This window comes from Dryobates pubescens, chromosome 29 (assembly GCF_014839835.1).
Source record: "Dryobates pubescens isolate bDryPub1 chromosome 29, bDryPub1.pri, whole genome shotgun sequence".
NCBI lineage: Eukaryota > Metazoa > Chordata > Aves > Piciformes > Picidae > Dryobates > Dryobates pubescens.
Genome location: NC_071640.1, coordinates 13,807,741 through 13,826,916, shown reverse-complemented (window position 1 = coordinate 13,826,916; position 19,176 = coordinate 13,807,741). Strand labels below are relative to the sequence as shown.

The window sequence follows — 19,176 nt, the reverse complement described above, 5'->3', positions numbered from 1 at the left end:
AAAGGACCACTTCTACTCCCAGAGGACTCTCCCAGCCCTGTGTCTGCTCACTACCATTCAGAAAAGGGATTTTTGTTTTCTTTTCACTCTCTGAAGGCCTCTCCTCACTGCTTGTCCTGTCTAAAAGAGAAACAGGAGGCTTAGCAGCTTTTAAGAAAGGGGTTTAATACAATCCAGTGAAGGTCTTCCTGCTTCTGTGTTAATCCCTGATGCAGCTGATCCCTGAAGGCTGTAGGTGCATGTCTCAGAAATACCATCCAGGTGAGGAGGGTGGCAAGAAGAGTCAGGAACAGGCAGATAGTCCCTGCAGAAGCATGAGAAGAGCCTGAAGTGATGCAGGAAGGCAGCAAAACCAATGCTCAGCTAAGCCTCAGAAACAAGACTGTGGTCTCCTGTGGCAGCAGCAGCAGCAAAGGACAGTAACTTTTTCACACAAATCTGTGTCTGAATGTCTTGGAGCTGATTGACACTGGAGGTTAAAAGCTTAATGAGCTGAAGTGAAGAGGCAGAGACCTGCAAACAGCCTCACAGGTGGCCCACAGCAGACCTGCAGAGTAGCCCTGCACTGTGGCAATGGGAACTGGCTGGGCAAGACCCACTCTGGGGACCTCTCTGGCCATTTCCTCCCCCAGCCTCTGCTGATGGTTATTGCTTCAGGGGATGAAAACGGGGTTTGTAGGACACTGGGGCTAAAGGCCTCCAGACCACAAATGCTTGTCAGGCTGGACCCCTCGGGCACCACAGCACACAGACACCGCAGCACTGGGCAGGAAGCCCTGCAGAAAGCACAGGACTGGTGCAGGGCTGCACACAGGGCAGCTGGCAGGGGCCCAGGCAGTGCTTGGCTTCCAGAGAAATTGAGAAGTGAGGCAAGCTGCAAGGAGCCGAGTATGACCTTCCAGCCAGCAACCCAGCTGGGCTGGGAGCAGCACTGTCCCCCAGCTACCTCTCCTTGGTGATATCTCCTTGTTTATTATTTTGTTCACTGTTTTATCCCTTTGTGTAAGCAAGTTCAAAATGTCCTTCCCAGAGCCAGGGCCCAGCCTTCCTTGGCTCACTGCTCCATGTGGAAATCCATTACATTATTCACTTGTGACTGTATTAAAAACATACATCTGGGCTCTTCAGGGCTGCCACAAGCTCCTTGTGATGATTGAAAGCAGCAACACATCGGTAGTTGTTAATCAGAATAGGAGACACTTTCTCTGAGCTTCTCTGTTGTTTGGGGTGTTCTCATCTTCCACCAAACCCATCTCTGGGCTGAGATGGAGGTCATGCCTGTACGAGACAGGATGGGGCCGAATCCTGGGCCAAGGGCAATGCCTGGTCGGGGGGGAAGGTGGGACTGAGCCCCGAGGGGCTGAGCCCCGAGGTAACTGTGATGCCCAGGAAGGGAGCAGGGAGGGGCAGGGTAGGTCTGATCCTGCAGCAGGGGCATGCTCATAGGGCAGTGCTGGGCCTCAGTCCTGGGTCAAGGACCATGTCAGGGGGCAAGGGGAGGGAAGATGGGACTGATCCTGGGGCAGGGGCCATGTCTGGATCGAGGGAGTGGATGGGGCTGCGGGGATGGGGCTGAGCCCGGGACACCGGCGATGAGCAGGGAGATGAGGCTAACCCCGAGGAAGGGGTGATGCTCAGGGCGCGAAATGGGGTGGTCCCGGGGCAAGGGTGAAGTAGGACGGACCCGAGCCCGGGGCAGGCGCAGCTGCGGGACCCGCAGCCCAGCGGAGCCCGGTGTCCCGCCCGGGTGGGCCGTGGAGGCGGTGACTCAGCCAGGAGAGGCGGGAGAGGAGGAGGCGGGAGGGGAGGAGGCGGGGAAGGAGGAGCGGCAGGAGCCGCCGCAACCGACGCGGAGCCTCTCACCTGCCCCCGCTCCGGCCCCGCCATGGCCCGTCGGGTCGCCGCCGTTCTCCTGCTCCTCGCCCTTGGCTGCCTCTTGGGTATCCTTCTGCTCTGCTTCGGCTCCGGGGACACGCGAGGTCCGCCGGGCTTCAAGGTGAGCGGGGCCGGCAGGGGGCACAGCGGGAACCGGGGGCATGGGAACAGCGGGCACTGGGGGGACCTGAGCTAGCGGAGGCTGGGGGAGCTGCAGTGGGCACCCTGAGCTGCGGGGTGCTCGTTGCGGGAGGGAATCCAGCATTCAGAGCATCTCCAGCGTCACAGAAGGCCACTGGGGCTGAGGGCTCTCCGAGCTGCAGGGTGCGGTCACAGGGAGCAGCTCCCCCCCGCCAGGCCACCAGACAGACGCCCGGCTGTGGAGCACCAGCCCCTCAGACCTGCACTTTGAGAGAGGAATCTGTTGGGCACACCAGAACGCAGTGGGGGCACGGCCGGGTGCAGCCCCTCCGGCCAGAGCAGCTATTAGCATCTGCTCCGGCAGCCGTCTCGGCCGGGGCGCCCCGGCGCACCCCAGCATCAACCCAGCACCACCCAGCATCCCGGGCTTCAGCCGCACTGCCTGAGCCGGTGCCAAGTGAGAAATGCATTTCTCTATGAAAACCAGCTGCTTTTCCCCCTTTTCATTGTAAATTCAGATCCCAAACAATTTCTTGCTGGCCGAGTCCTCCGGTTTCAGCCTTGTGCAGCCCACGTCTTTTGTTTTACAAAGCGATGTCTTTTCCCGGGTGACAGAAACTGTTCCATGGGGAGCAGGATTTTGTCATGGAAAATTGTTCATCCAGGCCCCCTGCTTTTTATCATCCCAAGAAATTTTCTTGGAACCCTCCTGGGCCAGCCTGAATGCCAGATGTGTTGCCTTCTCTCCGGGTTTGTCAGATGTGATGAAGATTAGGCTGAGAGAAGGAGCTGGCTGAGCCAAGATGACACTCACTGCTGTTAGCACAACCAGCACCCATTAACTCTTTCCCTGTGACTCCTTTCCTTGCCACCCATTGCCACATGTCATCTTGGGCAGTGCCTTTAGCTGGTTTCACAATGGGTTTTGTCTCTTTGGACATGGGGGAATTAGATGGATCTGTGCTGAGGACCTTGTGTGCAGCACTTGGGTTGGCCTGGAAAGCCTCTTCTCCTGGTTCCAATCTGGAGCTTTGGGTCTAAGCCATTCTCAGAATGTATTCTCAGAAATTCAATGTTTGTGCTTCTTGGTTCTTTTTCTCTCTGTGGGGGGAAGCACCTTCCAGTCTGCAGGCAGCACTGTGGTTTGCAGCTGAACATACTCCAACACTCACGTGCATCCTGGCCCTGCTTTGCGTGAGGCTGTGGTGCCTGTTCCCAGGGAAGCACGAGGCAAGCACCAAGGACTGGGCTTTTACACAAAGTTCAGGGATCTTTGGAGAGGCAAAGCTTGGTCTTAGTCTAACTCAGCCCAGCATATACCAACACAGTTTAGAGGAGGTTGTTCCTGCTTTGGAGGACCCCAGGCATGTCCTCACCACCTGCCTGGGCAAGATGTGGTCCTTGCTGGCTCTGTTCATGTTATCAGCATCTGCTGGGTAACAGCACTTGGTGACTGCTGAGCTACAGCTCCACAGCTTCCCTTGCCAGCTCCTTTGCTTGGAATATAGCCTTAAAAATACCCCAGCTTAGTTACTGTGGTGGGTTGAAGTTTCCCATTCACATTAACTAACCATGACTAACTGAGCTGGAAGCAAATGGAAGCTCTATATACAAGCAAAAACTACACTCTACACTGGAATGCAATGAGCATGTCCAGAACAGACAGGAGTTACAATATTATACAGGTATTTACAATTAGAAAATAGCACAGAGAACCCCCTAAACCCCTTCTGGGTTCCCCAGAGAGCAGGGAAGCTGCTCCAGTACCACCCCCCACCGCCAAGCCTCCTCCCCCAGCTGTAACAGAAGAAGAGAGGAGCAGAGAGGAAAGGATGTTAGTTTAGAGAAGCAATGTGAGTGTTCTTCTCTCTTCTCAAGGCCAGCCAGAAGCGATTAGTGCCTCCCCAGCAGAGCAAAACAGCCAAGACCACAGGAGAAAGAAAAGGAATGGAAATGGAAGTGAAATGTGAAAGGTGTTACGGAATAACTGCCCAATGAATAGGTTTAGAATAATCTTTTGTTTTCCTTTTTACACCCAGTAGTGAAATATTTATATTTTTCTACTTCCCTGCTTGAAATCTGCAGCTAAATTTTAAAGCCATAGCCTAAAACTGCCACAGCTACCCTGCTGCTGAAGGGACTGATCCCAGGAGCATGGTGTTCCCTTTCCCTCATGGGCCCGCAGGTGGGCTTAGGGCACTGCCACCTGATGGCTCAGCTGCTACCTTCTCTTGGCCACTCTTTATTTCCTTCTTTGGTAAATCTTCTCAATGGCCTTTACAGAACTTGCTGGGTTCTCCTGCCAGCTGTCTCTAGAGAACTGTGGCTCCTGTGCTGGGAAGGAAACCCCTCATAACCCACCACAGACCAGGGAGCCCCACCCATCTCACCACCCTCGATGGGGGTAGGTTGTTGTGGGGCAGGGCAGAGCCCCCACTGCATTGTGAAGCAGCCTGGGGAGCCCACAGGGTGAGGGTCTGGAGGCTCAGGCACAGTCACTGTGGATGGTGGAAGGCTGCAGTGAGGTGGGCAGTTCTCAGCATGCCCCTCCTCCTCCTGTGGGGTGTGGTTGTTTCTGGGCAGAGCCATGCTCACAAGTCCTGAGCCCTACATATGACCTCATTGCCCCATGGCCTCTGGGGCTATCACTGCTCATGGCGTTCCCTGTGCAGGGACTTTGGGACTGAGCAGCCCTGGCTTGGGCTGGGTTGAGCAATGCTGCTATGGGGCAGAGCCCATTGAGGCCATGAATGACCCAAGTGGCAGCAGGGCTGGGAGTAGCCTAACCTTAACATCCCAGTGCAGGGCCACACCAGGACCCTCCATGTCCAACAGCCCTGTGGTATCACCAGGGTCTGGCCCTCAAAATCCATCACCCCTGTGCCACCCTGAGATGCTGGGGCTGAGGACTGTCCCATGAGCTGGGGCCAGGGCCGCAAACAAGTGTAAGGCACCAGCAGACAGGCATGCCAGGGCAGAGGAGAGTGATGATGGGAGCTAGGCACCAGGGCAGGAGCATGCCAGGGCATCCTTGTGTCCCTCCAGCCCGGCCGTTGGCAGGCACAGGACGCCTCGGCTGGCAGAGCTGAGGGCAGTGCTTACACTGCAAATCACCAAGAGGCTTTCAGAGGGTTTCTCATTCCTGGGGCCTCCCATCTGCAGGGTCCCTGCCGAGGACCAGCCTGTGCCCTCCCACACAGCTGCATGGCAGCTGTCTCTGTGCTGGGTGATGTAGTGGCTCCAATGCCCAAGCACAAGGGCTAGGACAGGGACAGACAGGGGCATCACCACCCTGCTGTAGGTGATGGTCCCGTTTCCTATATGGCTGCTGGGGGTGTATGTGCACCCTCAGCTCTGGAGGAGGGGATGGGACCTCTCCTTCCAACCTCGGGACCCTTTTGTCTGGGTCTGCCTCGGCACACATCTGTGCATGTGGCTCCCACCACCACTCGCTGCCACCAGCACTGCTGGGGGGCAGCTCCTCTGAGGGAACAGCCTGGAGCACAGAACCCTGTAGTGGCTCCTCTCATGCCAGGATGGCCAGGGAGTGAGGCTGGCATTGTGGCTGGCTGGGCACCAGGCACTCCCTGCTGCTGGCAGCGGCCAGCCGTGCTGCTGCAGTTCGTGTTGCCGCATGTCGTTGCCTTGGCTGGGCTCAAGTGCTGCTCGCTCTGCCACTGGGGCCAGGCCACTGCTGGTCCTGGTATTCCTTCAACTGACCCCTGCCCGCACGTCCTGGGGCCACTGCCCATCTTTGCCACCCCACACCTGGGGTGATGGGCTTGGCTCTCCTTTCTGAGAGGAGAAACTCCCCGAGGCACAGGGTTTGGCAGCAAAGGGCACTGGGACTTGCTTGCGTGGGTCAGCTGGTTCTGCACCCTGCCCCGGTGGTGCCACTGTCGCCCCAGAGGGTTTGCCCTGGGCATGGAGTCAGTGTTGCCTCTTGCCGCCGGCTGCCTTGGCAGAGCTGTGCTGCAGCCGCACTCGTGCTTCCCTGTGCAGCTGCTGGCACAAGCACACCCACACACATGCTGGCATGGGCACACATCTGCACACATGCCCACACACAGGCATGCCTGTGTGCACAGACAAGCAGGCTGGTACACGTGTGTGCACCATCCATGCACACCCCCACGCATGCCCTTCCACACCAAAACTGGCACACACATGCATGTGTCCATGCACACGCCCCCCCATGCACACCTGCACACCCCGTGTGTGTGCACCTACGTCTGCAGCCTCCCGGCGTGTGCCAGCCTACGTGTGCATCCAGTGCTATCTCTCCCTGGGGCTGGCAGCAGGGCCCAGGCATGCCAGCCCTGGTGAAGGCAGGAGGAAATCCCACCACCGTGGGCACATGGGGCTTCCCCTGCCCACCCTGGATCAGGCCAAGTGTCCAAGTCATATGTCCCCAGTGCTGCAAGTCATCCTCACTGCCTCCTCCTCCAGCATTTCTTAGCCCTCCCCCCCGATAGGTTGCCCCATCTTCAACCTTATCTCCTGCAGGCTGAAGCCCCCTGCATGTCATCCCAGGGCTGGAAACCCCTCCTGGGGTCCTGACTGTGCTCAGCCTTGGTTTTAGGGGTGACCTGTCAAAGCTTTTCCCTCAGGGACAGCATCGTCACCCTGCTAATACCACTCTGGGAGACACCTGGGGTGGCACAGCAGTGGTATGGTTGGCCTGCAAGGACATCAGTGACATCTGCGTGGTGGCCGCAGGATGCGTGGGCACATGCGTGGCAGGGGTTGGCAAGAGGTTCTGTTGGGGTTGGGCCCCCCCTGGGGACCTCTCACGTTGATGCCAGCACGCACTCACGAGGGTGGGACAGTGAAGGGAACATGCCAAGGAGACTGTGGGGCTGGGAGCTGGTGGTGAAAGGCCCACAGGTGTCCCCTGGCACAGGCAGCTTCGTTGGGGCAGACCTGGGCCTGTTCCCGGGTCCGGGCAGGGCAGGCGACAGCCGGAGCCTTGTACCAGGTCTGAGAGGCTTCACCCCAGAAATGCTCAGCAGGGCCGGCGCTGGGTCCCGTCCTGCTTCCGCTCCAGCTCCGCGAAGCAGCTCTGGTGGGAGGAGGCAAGGGGTCGGCACAGGCAGCCCCTGGGCGATGGGCAGAGGGGTTCGGGGGGCTGGAGGCAGCGTGCAGCGGCTCCCCCCCGGGAGCTGGGTAACCGTGTTTGGCAGGACCGAGCGGGGCTGTTTACAGCTGGGCAGAGCCATACAAGGGCAAGAGGGATGCGGTGCCTGGCTGCCCTTCTTTGGCGAGCGGCGTCCCCGAGGGGCCACTCCCTGGTGCCGCCCTGCACTGGCCCCTGGACCTGCTGCCACGGCTCAGCCTCGGTGCCCGCTGGCCATGTAGGGGAAGAGCTTCTTGGGCTGTGCTCAGAGGCAAAGGGGTCCCCATGCCCAAAAGAACGCGCCCAGTGCTGTGCCAAGTGATGTCCTGGAGCGGCCATCGTGCCCGGCTGCAGACAGCACCTACTCCCTGCCACATCCTGGGCAGCCAGGGGTGGGCAAGGCCACGACTGTGCTGGGCTGAGCGGCCATCACCTCTCTTCCTGAAGCTGCCGGGCAGGGCACGACTGGCCAGCCACGGGAGGTCCTCGAGCCCCAGTGCCTCCCTTCGGGATGGTCTGAGGCAGCTGGGGGTCTCCTGCCCCTGAGCCTGACCCACTGCCTTGCCCCGCAGTATGGCATCGTGCTGGACGCCGGCTCCTCCCACACTGCCATGTTCGTCTACAAGTGGCCTGCGGACAAGGAGAATGACACCGGCGTGGTCAGCGAGCACAGCATGTGTGACGTGCAGGGTAAGGGCTGCCCCAGGTCCTGGCGGCCAGCCGCTGGTGGCAGGCGCTGTCACATCCCCTGTGGGCAGAGCACTGTGCGGGTATGAATGCCCCTGCCATGCCCAGCTGCCTCCCTGCGCGCTCACCAGTGTAGTGAAGTGTTGCAAACAGCTCTGTCCCCAACCCTGCTCCCTCGCCCCAGGGCTTGCCGCCCTGCATGCCTGTGGCCATCACCTGGCATCTTCCCACCAAGCACCTTCCCGCTGAGCATCCCCCCACTGGAGCAATGCTCTTTCCTCTCTGCAGGTCCCGGAATCTCCAGCTACAGCTCCAACCCTCGGGCTGCCGGGACGAGCTTGGTGCACTGCCTGACCCAGGCCCTGCGGGATGTGCCCGAGGAGAAGCACACAGGGACTCCGCTCTACCTGGGCGCCACAGCTGGCATGCGCCTGCTCAAGTGAGTGCTTGCTCTGGCCATGCCAGCTGCTTAGGGGGCCCTGCCATGCCACCCTGCTGTCCCACCACCCATGGCAGGGGTGGAGATAACTAGTTAAGGACACCTCAGTGTCCTTTGCCAGGCAATGCTCCTAACCACCCCCAGCTGCCCAGCTGTGTGCTCCTCGCAGAGCTGCTCTTGCCCTTCCGAGCAGGGCACAGACAGCACATCGTTGGCTTAAAAGGGGTTGGTATGGGGGGGAGCACTGCAGTAACCCTCCCAGCACTGCAGTAACCCTCCCAGCACTGCAGTAACCCTCCCACTCTTTTTGGCCAGCCAGGATGGAAGTTCCTCTGCACCTACTGCAAGCCTGATGGGATGTGACAAGAAAAATTCCCCAAAAACCAGACTGAGGAGGGAGTTGTGCCCTCCTTGCCCAGCCATGGGGTATGGCACCAGAGGAGGAAGCAAACCTTCATCCTTACTGCTTACCCCCTTCTGGAGCAGAGACAGGGGGAATTAGCTGGGGTTTTTGGGGGGACATCCCTACGAGTACCTAGAAAAGGACCTCCTGCTTCCCACCTCATGTGCCATGGCAGGGCCAGGCCCTAAGGGCTGTGCAGACAGTAGAGTCTCTGCAAGTGGCACCCTGGCACATCCCTGCAACTGTGCCCTCTGGCCCGCAGCATCGCGAACCCGCAAGCTTCAGATGCCGTTCTCAGCGCTGTGGCAGCCACACTGAAGTCCTACCCCTTCGATTTCCGGGGGGCAAAGATCCTGTCAGGGGAAGAGGAAGGGGTCTTCGGCTGGGTCACTGCAAACTACCTCCTGGAGAACTTCATCAAGGTGGGCAGGGGATTGTGGTGCCCAGTGAGAACAGCTGTGGTGGCCAGGCTGACCTGCAGCTCGTTGTGTCCTCATACCCACTCATGTCTTCCTTGCTTAGCGTGGGTGGCTTGGGGAATGGATCCAGCCCCAGAAGAAGACCTTGGGGGCCATGGACTTCGGAGGTGCTTCCACACAGATCACCTTTGAAACCAGGGACACCATTGAAGACCCCAGAAACGAGGTGATGCTGAAGCTGTATGGCCAGGAATACAAAGTGTACACCCACAGCTTCCTCTGCTACGGAAGGGACCAGGTCCTCAAGAGGCTGCTTTCAAAGCTTTTCCAGGTACCAGCATGTGCTTGATAGGGCTGCCAGCTGTCATCACCCCCTAGTTGTCCCCTTGCCCTGGTATTTATACAGGGGTGTCCCCCAGCCCTGGCTCTGGACAACCCCACAGGGCAGGCTGCACACCTTTCCCAGCCCGCTCTTGGGTTTTGCACCTGACTCTCTCCTGTGGTGAAAGAGCTTCATCCCATCCTCTCCATGCTGTGCCCCTCAGCTGGAGTCAAGACATCCTGAGTCACCTTGAGATGCTTATGGCAACTGCTGGCTCTGTGTCCTCCACATTTCCCCAGCAGGGAAATGGAGGCAGGAAGCAGTGCCGGGGCTACAGCGTGACTCATGCATCCTGTGTATTGCTTCTCTGGCAGGCTGAGGGCTACCGAGCAACCATCTCCCATCCCTGCTGGCCCACAGGCTACCACAAGAGCCTGTGGCTGAGCAGTGTCTACGACAGCCCCTGCACAGAAAAGGAGAGGCCGAGCCTTGCCCTCAACACCACTGTCACAGTGGCTGGCACTGGGAACAGCAGCCTCTGTGCTCTGCACCTCAGCAAGCTCTTTAACTTCACCACCTGTTCCTTCTCTCACTGCTCCTTTGATGACACTTTCCAGCCAGAGGTTTCAGGCAAATTCATTGTAAGTCCTGGCATGGGGTAGGGTGGTGACCTGGCTGCTGGGTGGGCAAGTGTCCACTGCCCCCTGGTATCACACAATGGCAAAGCCAGAACCCTGCTCTGCAAGCGTGGTTGCTTGTGCCCACCACGCTGCTCAGAGTGGTTGCTCCTGGCCAGAGGGGTTGTTCCTAGCCTGTCCTATAGCTGCCTCCTTTCTTCCATCAGGCCTTCTCTGCCTTCTTCTACACAGTGGACTTCATTCAGACAGTGATGGGGAAACCTGTGCACATGCCTAGTGACCTGAAGGATGCGGCTGAGACCATCTGTGCCACCAGCTGGAGTGAGGTGGGCTTCCAGGCCACAATGGGGAGAGGGCTGCTTCATGTGGGGCATCACCCAGGCTCTGAGAGCAGTCCTTGGAGAGGGTTGTGTCCTGGCACCCATGTGGTAGTGGAAGGGTGGGTGGCAGGTCCCACATGAGAGCAGGAGAGGCAGCGCCTTTGCCAGCCGGATGCAACCATCCAGAGCTTTATGCTACAGAAACAAAGCCTGGACCCTGATGGCTTGAGTCCTTTCTCTCTCCCTCCTTGCATCCCACCCAGCTGCTGCAGAAAGCTCCCAAGCTGGAGAAGAGGCTGCCTGATTACTGCGCCGTCAGCACCTTCGTTTACTTGCTCACCACAAAGGGCTACAACTTCAACAACCATTCCTTCCCCAACATTGCCTTCCAGAAGAAGGTAAGATGATGGTATCTGCTCAGAGTGAGGCCACAGAAGCCCTCAGGAGAGGTGATGCCATACCCAGAATGAGCCAAGCAATGTGAGGGAAGATCTCGGGGAACAGGGGCAGCTTCCTGTCCCACTTTTTCATGTCCTGCCCATGGTCACTCAAGCAGCACCACAGGGGAGTGCCTGCTCCTCATGGCTGAAACATGGGACTGTACAGGTGGGGAGCAGAACATCTTCTTCAGCTGATGGCAGGAGAGTTCCTTCACAGCTGAAACAGGCCTAGACAGAGGAGGGACTTTCCTTGCTGAGGCCTGCTGCTTGTTTCATCTGCCGTTTGTCCTTGGCCATCTTCCAAAGCCTAAGACAAGAACGGAGCAAGCAGCCCCAGCTCTTTCTCCTGTTCCCATGGTGGCCCTGGTTTGTCCTTATCTTTTGTGGGACCAGCTGCTTTCCTTATCTGCTTCTTTGTCCACGCAGGGGCAGCTGATGCTGGCACAGGCTGGTTCTCTGCTGCAGCTGCCCTGCCCAGTGTCTGTCTGTAGGCCCAGAGACCTTCTCTTGTTCCTGAGCACTCTGAGCACTGATGAAAAGGGCTCAACAGGCATGGGCATCATCGCAGTGATTACTGTCTCTCAGCAGCTCCCAGGCTGACAACAGACCTTTCCCAAACATTTCACCAGCTTGTCAGGATTTGGCATGTGCTCAGGGGGGCAATTCCAAACCACCAGAGAGGATCACTGCCCTGAGAATTTACTCAGACACTCCTAATGATCTAGCATGGGGGCAGATCTCTCAGTGCTATTCTTGGGAGAGTCCTCTGAACAAAACCTGGCCTGCCAGTAAGCAGCACAGCAGCAGCACAGCTCTAAGCCATTCCCCAGCAGACTCAGACAGAATGGCAGCACATTGGTGCTGCCACCCTGGAAAGCAAATACATCAACAGAGTGAACCCAGCACAGGAAAAAACTTACACAACTCTCTCAACAAGCCTCAAATCTTAATTGTATCCTCTCATTATCTCATTTCTCATTATCTCAACTATTTTGTCTCTGCCAAACCCAACTCAGTACAGACAACTGCTTTCATGCCCCACTTTGGGCGCCAAGAATGTACCAGGTTGAGGCACTGCAGCAGGCTACGCTGCCTGCTTCCCCCAACACACAAATGCCTCTGGCTTGAGAGAAAGAGTTGAGCTAAAGAGTTTAATGTGAAGGAGGTAACGATGCACGATGATCACAGCAGCAAGCAGCAGCAAGGGGAAGCCAGGGAGCTAATCCCCTACAGCCCCCTCATGCTGCCCTCGCAGTGAGGAAGAGCCAGCACCCAAACCCCAGAACACTAAAGCAGCAATTAGAATGGGAAGCCTCTCACGTCAAGCCCCATCCTTGGCTCCAGCCAGCACTTTCACTTTGGAGCTGGCATGAGGCAGGATGGTTTTGAACAGCAGCAGCAAATATTCAGCTTACCCCATGAGAGGTGGGACCCCCAGGCTTTGGTGGTGTTTCTGAGCAATGGTAAAAAAAAAAGGAGCTGAGCTGCCTGTAAGGTGGTCATGAATTTCAAGGTTCCCCTGCCCTTCCTTGGCCCTTAAGACACCCAGGCATCTCAAGACACAATTTGCTCTAGTTTTTTTGGGAATTATCTCGGGGCAGGACCCCTCTTTGCTGAGTGCCCTCACTGCCTGTGCAGCAGGATCAGGACTGGCCTGAGCAGATGAGATCCTGCTCCCATTGGATTTGCCCAGCTCAGCCTAGGATGGTCACTGCTTTGTCCCTGGTCTGTCTGGACCTGTGGGTGGGTGAGGGAGGGCTCAGGTTGCTGTGAACTACCCCAAACACCTCTTCTTCCACTGGGCTGGCAGCCCCCTGGAAAGTCTCTGTAGGGCCAGAGAGCTGTGTTGACCAGGGTGGAGATCACACCGTGCTCTTCCCACAGGCAGGAGAAACCTCCATCGGCTGGGCCCTGGGCTACATGCTGAACCTCACCAACATGATCCCAGCAGAGAAGCCCTCCTCCCACAAAAGCATGCTGTACAACTACTGGGTCCTCCTCATCCTGCTCTTTGTGCTCAGCACGCTGACATCTCTGGTGACTGCTGTCTGCCTGCTCCAGCGCAGCAAGTCCCTCGCAATCTGACAGCAGGGCACAGCACCAGGGCACAGGCTGGGCCTCTCCTGCAGGGCACAGCACCAGGGCACAGGCTGGGCCTCTCCTGCAGGGCACAGCACCAGGGCACAGGCTGGGCCTCTCCTGCAGGGCACAGCACCAGGGCACAGGCTGGGCCTCTCCTGCAGGGCACAGCACCACCCTTCCTCAGGAGTCACCACAGCCTCAACATGTGGGACACAGCAGTGCTTGGAGATGTCCTCCTCCAACACCTGACACTGCCTGTCCCAGAAGGAAAGTTATCCCTTTTTGCCCTCCCCTGGCTTTCAAGCTGCTGAAAGGGAGGGACAGAAGAGGAACACTGACTGAGGGCTGCCCAGTGCTACTCAGGGATGGACCCTGGAGCAGGCTTGGGATTTGGCTGTTCAGCCCTGGGCTGGCCCAGTGAGCCCAGACAACAGCAGGATTTACTCTCATGTGCATGGGGTGGGTGGGGAGCATCACTGCTGAGCTAGTCCTTAGAGTTGGCCTCACTGGCCTGTCCCTGGAGCATCAGCCCTGCCTGCTAGGGAAGCTCCAGATACCACCCAGAGTTCCTGCTGCCTTTCTGGTGAATGCACAAACCCCACTGACCTTCCTGAGGGCCAGATCATGGCCTAGACTTCCACTGGCCTCAGCACAGGAGCTCTGAGTAAGGGCTTAGCACCCAGATGTGGGGAGCAAGCAGCCTCCTAGGTCCTGCTTCAGCAACCAGATATGGGACCTGTTGCCATGGTTCCTAAGCTACATTTGCCTTTGCCACAGCCAGAGCCTCCTCCATCTTCCCAGCAATGGCACAAGAAGCCTCTAGCTCCCTGGTGCATGTTCATGCCAGGGCACTGCAGCAGTGAGGCTTGATTTGAGCCCTGCATCACCCCACAGCTGCCAGATGGATAACCAGCCTCCTGCTCCACCTGAGGAGGGACATGGACAGGCAAACATGCAGAAGGTTTGGGTTTGGTTGTTGCCTTGGGCTTGGGGCAGTTTTGTTTGTTGGGTTTGGGGTTTTTTATTATTTTATAATCAGAAATAAATCTTTGTAACCACTCTAACAGCTCTGTGGTTCTTGATCAGCAACAGGCTGGTCAAGCTGGCTTCCCTCAGGGGTCTGCTTGGACACAGTCACAGGTCAGGCTTTGCCTGAAGGTCTCAATCCCTTGCAGCCTGCACAGAGTTTAGATGAAGGCTTTGCATGTTCTATCAACCTGGAGAACCTCCAAGATGGAACAAGGGTTTGAAACCTCACTCCAGACTCAGGCCCACCAAGAGGTAGAAGGGCTCCAAGAAGCTACAGTTGCAAAGTTGAGGTTTGCCCTTCTAAGAAATTCAGCTGCAGCGGAATCAGAGCTGGACACCCATCAAGAGCAGCCAGCTTGCCCCAGTCATGACTTGGAGCTTGCCATTAGTTAACAATAATCATCTTAATCATCCCCTGTGCTCCTCTGGGCTCAGGGCTCTTGAGACAATCCCATTTCCTCACCAGCTGGTTACCAGGCAGGTGCATGCTCTGAGAGCAAGGTGGGCACTGCACGGAAGGGCTCTGAGCAGGTGTGCAGCCCCAGAGGACATCGCCAGAGGCCATGCAGCTGCAGGCTTCATTCAGCCCCACTCAGGCAGGCAAGGAAAGCCTTGCTGCTATGGAGACAAGCAGACTGAGTGGCTCCACTCCAGCAGCAGAGAGCATGTGGCAACAGCTCTGCCCCTTCACAGCTTAGCCCAGACCTGTCCATGCCTGCAGCCACCACGGAGCCCTGTGCTGTCAGATTGTGGCTGCCACCTCAGCGGGACCAGTTCTCCGCTTCAACACTTACTACAGGAGCTGCCTCAGGCTGGTGTTCACCACCAGCTCTTCCTGTCCCACCAACAGCTTCACTTCCTCCACAAGGAGTGCTTTCATCTCTTGACTTTTATTGTACACCCATGTGCCATGTGCAGACGCCAGCCTGGAGGCAGCTAATCCCAGCGGTGCCTCCACCACGCTCGCTGCAGGATCAACTCATCTGAGCTGAGTGGTGCTCCAGAGCCCGGCAGTCTCACAGGCAGCACATTCAGGCTGGGCAGGAGCAGGAGAGGGGCAGAGTTTGCTGTGCTCTGCTGGCTACTCTACGACGTCCCCATACTTGTTCCTCCTCAGTGGCTGTGCTGTGCTCCCTCTGTCCTCTGGGCTGGGCAGAATCTCTGCAACAGGACAAACCAACTCCCTGAAGCCCCAGCTGTCCTGGCATGTTTGCTAGGGGTGGGCAGAGAACCACAGAAATTTAAAGCCTCTTCAGCTAGGCTCAGCTGTAGGAGGTCAAGGTACCACTGGGAGAAAGCAGCAAGCATCTGTGGCAGCTGTCCTGCTGACCCTCCAGCTCTGCCCACATCACAGAGGGTGGAGATGTTTACTGCTTCACCCCATCCCCTTTTATTCCAGTAAACAGGCCCCCATGCTGGCTCTCAGCAATCCACAAAGAGGCCCAACAGACAGAAGCATCCCACCCCCTGCCACCAGCCCTACTCAGGTACCTGCAGCATAGGTGATGGGCCCAGAGCACAGAGGGACACAGCAGCCATCAGACCAAGCAGGGTGCGCCAGCTGCCCCAGCACTGCTGCCACCCCAGGTGCCCGCTCCCATGCCTCAGCAGTGTGGGACTTACACAGGGATTTGGCAAACAGCCATCAGCTTAATTAAGAGGTGGGAACAGCAAATGGTTGCAGCAGGAAGAACCAGGCACAACAACCCCAGAGACAGCAGCAGGGAGAGATATGTACCTGTGGGATGAGATATCCCACCAGCCACGGTGAGCTCCTGGGGAGACTTGCCCATCTCCAGGTAAAGCCAGAAGTCAGAGCACTTCTGCGTCTCAGCTCTGGTTACAACGTAGCTGGCGAGGGACCCTGTGGCTGAAGAGACCAAGATGCTCCCAAGAGCGCTGGCAGCAGGGGCACTCGTTAAGGGCAGCAGTGGGGGTACACCTGCCCCATGCTGAGAGATGTCCCTAAGCCCCTCAGGGCTGTGGGGAGGAGGACCCCCCCACGCTAAGAACAAGCTGCCCAGCCCGCAGCACAGCCCTGAGCTGACCCCCTGCTCCCAGCAGCATTCCCGGCAGGGGCCGGGCTGGACACCCACCCCCAGCCACCAGCACGCTCCACTGCAGGCTGTACGGCAGCTTCTTGTTCAGCAGCTTCTGCACGGCGAAGGCGGCTCCGCTGCCTGTCGAAACCGAGGGGTGGGCTCCGTTACCGGCCGCAGCCTCACCCGGCTCGGCAGCCCCGCCACCCGCGGCGGGGAGCCGGGCGGCACCGGTAGCCGGGCCGGGTCGTACCTGCCAGGAAGGTGCCGATACCCTTCATGAAGGCGTAGGACTGGCAGGCCGCGTACTGCTGCAGCGCCTGCGGAGACACGCTCAGCGCAGAGCACCGGCCCCACCGGCCCCCGGTGCCCGGCCCCACCGGCCCCCGGTGCCCGGCCCCCGCAGCCCCAGCCCCACCGGCGCCCCCAGTGGGCGCCCCCAGTGCCCGGCCCCACCGGCCCCCGCAGCCCCAGCCCCACCGGCCCCACCGGCCCCCGGTGCCCGGCCCCACCGGCTCCCGGTGCCCGGCCCCCAGTGCCCGCCCCCACCGGCCCCCGCAGCCCCAGCCCCACCGGCGCCCCCAGTGCCCGCCCCCCCGGCCCCCGCAGCCCCGGGCGCACCGGGTGCTTGGCGGCCACGCTGTCCTCCACCCGCCGCAGCCCCAGGTTGACCATGGCCGTGCCGCGGGGCAGGGCCGCGGCGCCCCCCGCCCCTTCCGGCGCTGCGGCCATGGCGGAGCCGGCAGGGCCCTTCCACCTGCTGCGGGCAGCGCCGGGACGGTTCCTCTGCTACTGCCGCCCCGGCCTCGGTGAAACCGTCTAGTGAGTCCGGGGCCGGGCCGGGCCGGGCCGGGCCGGGCGGGCCCCGGCGCAGGCTGAGTCTCTGCCTCCCGCAGCGTCACCGACGCGCTGGAAGTCTGGGCCGGGGAGCTCGGCGGCCGCCCGCCGCTCGGCTGCGTACGTCCCGGGGCTGGGGCGGCAGAGAGGCCTGAGCCTGGCCCCGGGCCGTGGCAGGGGGCCGGGGAAGGCCACTTGGAGACGTGTGCCCTCTTCTCCGCAGCGGTGCCTGCCCCGGGAGCACGGCACGAAGCTGAGGTGGGTGCCCAGCCGCGGGGAGCGGACCCTCGGCCCGGGGCCCTCCTCATCCCCGCTTCGCCCCCGCAGGGAAGCCCTGGAGCGAGGAACCGCCGAGCTGAGCCTGAGCGAGGGGAAGGCCACGCTGCAGCCCCGGGAGGGCGGCTGGTGCTCGGCGCTGGAGCTCTTCAAGCTGCCTGTGGCCGAGGCGAGGAGCCAGCTCCAGGCGCTGGTGTTCGGCATGGCGGGACGCGTCGAGAGCCTGGAGAGACGCTTGGAAGGTCCGTGGGGGAATCTGGAAGAGGGTCATGGCAGGCGACGAGCCGGCAGCTTCTTGCCAGCTTTACGGTGTCAGCCCCTCCCAAGGATCCGTCTCAGCCGGCCGCGGGAGGAGGCTGCACCTCCCTGGACTCGCTGCGGGCCGTTTCCCCTCGCCGGTACCGGCTGGGCAGCAGAGGTGCTGCAGTCTCCTTCCTCCTCGGCTTGGCTGGTTCCCAGGGCTGGCCAGGGCCTGCACCTGACCTCCGCAGGGAGAAGAGATGGGAGTGGGATCAGAGCAGGGAAGAGAGCGTAGGGAGGCTTGGGGTGCTGTGTACCGCCCTGGGGTTCATTGTCACAAGCTCTGGTTCCTGTCTCAGCAGCGATGGAGACGTTGGCATCTTCTGGTAGCCCTGCAAAGAACACTGCCCGGAACCAGCAGCTCTTGCTGCCAGGTAGGCAAGTGCCAGGGAGCACCCTGGTCCTGCTGCTTTTTTGCCTTCTCTCCCCTAGGAGGCTGCCGGTCCTGTGCTCTCCAGGACACTCCTGAGTCCCCTCAGCTGTGGCTGCTGTTAGCCGCCTTGCTCTTCCCAGAAGGGACCAGGGCTCAGTGTGGTGGCTCCCAAGGTGTCTGTGATGCGCTGTGCTGAGGTCAGATCCTGGGCCTCAACAGGCAGGTTGCTTGCTAACCTGCAGGAGGTCAGGCTTTGCTGCCCTTCCAGACTGGGGGCTGTGGCAGGTCCATGTCTCCATGCTCCTTTGGGATGGGAGACCTGGCTTGTCCCTTCCTCACCCGACTGCCAGGCTGGGCTGCTGGAGGCTCACCCTGGGCATGGAGGGACTTACAGGGCTGCCTAAAGCAACTGTCTGCCCTTTTGTAATCCCTGTCCTGCCTGTCCCTGACTGAGGCAGACCCCAGCCCCAGGAAGAACAGGAGTGCTGACTCAGCTTTGCCAGCTAAGAGGAGGATCCCAGGAGAGTCTCTCATTAACCCTGGCTTCAAAAGGTGAGTTCTACTCCCAGTGCTGGGGCTGCACTGTGCAGGGATCCAGTGGCTGTGTGAGAGCAGGGCGTGGGGCTCTGGGCTGTGAAACTCCTTCTGTCTCCTCCTAGCAAGAAGACAGCAGCTGGAGTGGATTTTGAGGACTCCTGATCTGTGCTGTTCCCTGATGACATCCCCACCAGAGCCTCATCACCACGTCTGTGGCTACTGGAGGAGGTCTGGCTGCACCATGGAGCCTTGTGGAGCCCCTTGTGCCTGGGCCTGTGGATGAAACAAGTTAGGACCCAGAGGGCTGGAGCCAGGGCCTGGCAGGCCTGGGTGGGCAGCAGATCCTCAGCTGGTGGCAGGGCTCTTGCTGTGGGCCAGGGCAGGGATGACAGAAGTGGTGGCTTTTGTCCCTGCTGGCTGGGGCCACCTCTGCCTCCCGCTGAGCCCTTGGAGCTTTTAAAGACCTTCCTGTTGCCACCTGACAGAGTGCCTGTGCCTGACTTATGCCTGGGCTCAGCCAGCTGGGCACGAAAGAGCTGTGCCAGTCTTCTGTTTCCCTTGCTCAGGAGCCTTGTGGTCTGTTTCAGCTGAACTCAGAGGTGGGGGCTTAGAGTCTGCAATCCTGCCAGTTTTGTGCCAGGGGGCTGCTGAGTGAGCAGCTAGAACCTGTGCCCTGGAGAGCTAGGAGAGTGCTCAGCCCCTTGCTAGGTACAGGGAGAGGACTGGGAGGCTCTGAGGAGAGTGGAGAAGTTCTGGGGCTGGCCCCTGCAGGCTCAGGCTTCTCTTACTTGCAAAGCCTTTATTGATTTCCAGGAGCTCTGATGCATCTTGGCTGTGCCACCCCTCACCCCCATCCCTTGCCCCAGTCTGCTCCTGAGACCTTCCTAGCAGCAGGCTCTGGGG

At 59.4% G+C, this 19,176-nt stretch overlaps 3 protein-coding genes across 3 annotated transcripts; 2 read left to right on the top strand and 1 right to left on the bottom strand.

Moving 5' to 3' along the window:
* The first annotated feature begins 1,825 nt into the window (after positions 1-1,825).
* Positions 1,826-13,839, top strand: ENTPD2 (ectonucleoside triphosphate diphosphohydrolase 2). Its single transcript, XM_054174440.1, has 9 exons — positions 1,826-1,996; positions 7,705-7,822; positions 8,108-8,258; positions 8,924-9,083; positions 9,184-9,411; positions 9,777-10,043; positions 10,247-10,366; positions 10,624-10,758; positions 12,685-13,839. Exons 1-9 carry the CDS (start codon positions 1,886-1,888, stop codon positions 12,883-12,885), a joined length of 1,491 nt encoding a protein of 496 aa, XP_054030415.1. The 5' UTR covers positions 1,826-1,885; the 3' UTR covers positions 12,886-13,839.
* A 1,121-nt stretch (positions 13,840-14,960) lies between these two features.
* TMEM141 (transmembrane protein 141) lies at positions 14,961-16,682 on the bottom strand. Its single transcript, XM_054174571.1, has 5 exons — positions 16,572-16,682; positions 16,204-16,270; positions 16,008-16,091; positions 15,650-15,781; positions 14,961-15,072 (listed from the first exon to the last, which is right to left on the bottom strand). Exons 1-5 carry the CDS (start codon positions 16,680-16,682, stop codon positions 14,993-14,995), a joined length of 474 nt encoding a protein of 157 aa, XP_054030546.1. The 3' UTR covers positions 14,961-14,992.
* PAXX (PAXX non-homologous end joining factor) lies at positions 16,681-18,893 on the top strand. Its single transcript, XM_054174570.1, has 6 exons — positions 16,681-16,772; positions 16,847-16,907; positions 17,011-17,305; positions 17,666-17,737; positions 18,195-18,288; positions 18,396-18,893. The coding sequence occupies exons 1-6, from the start codon at positions 16,681-16,683 to the stop codon at positions 18,433-18,435; spliced, it is 654 nt and encodes a 217-aa protein (XP_054030545.1). The 3' UTR covers positions 18,436-18,893.
* The last annotated feature ends 283 nt before the right edge of the window (positions 18,894-19,176 follow it).

Coding starts and splice junctions, on each gene's coding strand:
- ENTPD2 (XM_054174440.1), top strand. CDS start 1,886: ATGGCCCGTCGGGTCGCCGCCGTTCTCCTGCTCCTCGCCCTTGGCTGC. Junction 7,823..8,107: donor CAGCATGTGTGACGTGCAGG/GTAAGGGCTGCC, acceptor TCCTCTCTGCAG/GTCCCGGAATCTCCAGCTAC. Junction 10,759..12,684: donor ACATTGCCTTCCAGAAGAAG/GTAAGATGATGG, acceptor CTCTTCCCACAG/GCAGGAGAAACCTCCATCGG.
- PAXX (XM_054174570.1), top strand. CDS start 16,681: ATGGCGGAGCCGGCAGGGCCCTTCCACCTGCTGCGGGCAGCGCCGGGA. Junction 16,908..17,010: donor GCCGCCCGCCGCTCGGCTGC/GTACGTCCCGGG, acceptor TCTTCTCCGCAG/CGGTGCCTGCCCCGGGAGCA. Junction 18,289..18,395: donor ATTAACCCTGGCTTCAAAAG/GTGAGTTCTACT, acceptor GTCTCCTCCTAG/CAAGAAGACAGCAGCTGGAG.
- TMEM141 (XM_054174571.1), bottom strand. CDS start 16,682: ATGGCCGCAGCGCCGGAAGGGGCGGGGGGCGCCGCGGCCCTGCCCCGC. Junction 16,092..16,203: donor TATCGGCACCTTCCTGGCAG/GTACGACCCGGC, acceptor CGGTTTCGACAG/GCAGCGGAGCCGCCTTCGCC. Junction 15,782..16,007: donor GAGCGTGCTGGTGGCTGGGG/GTGGGTGTCCAG, acceptor TGGTCTCTTCAG/CCACAGGGTCCCTCGCCAGC.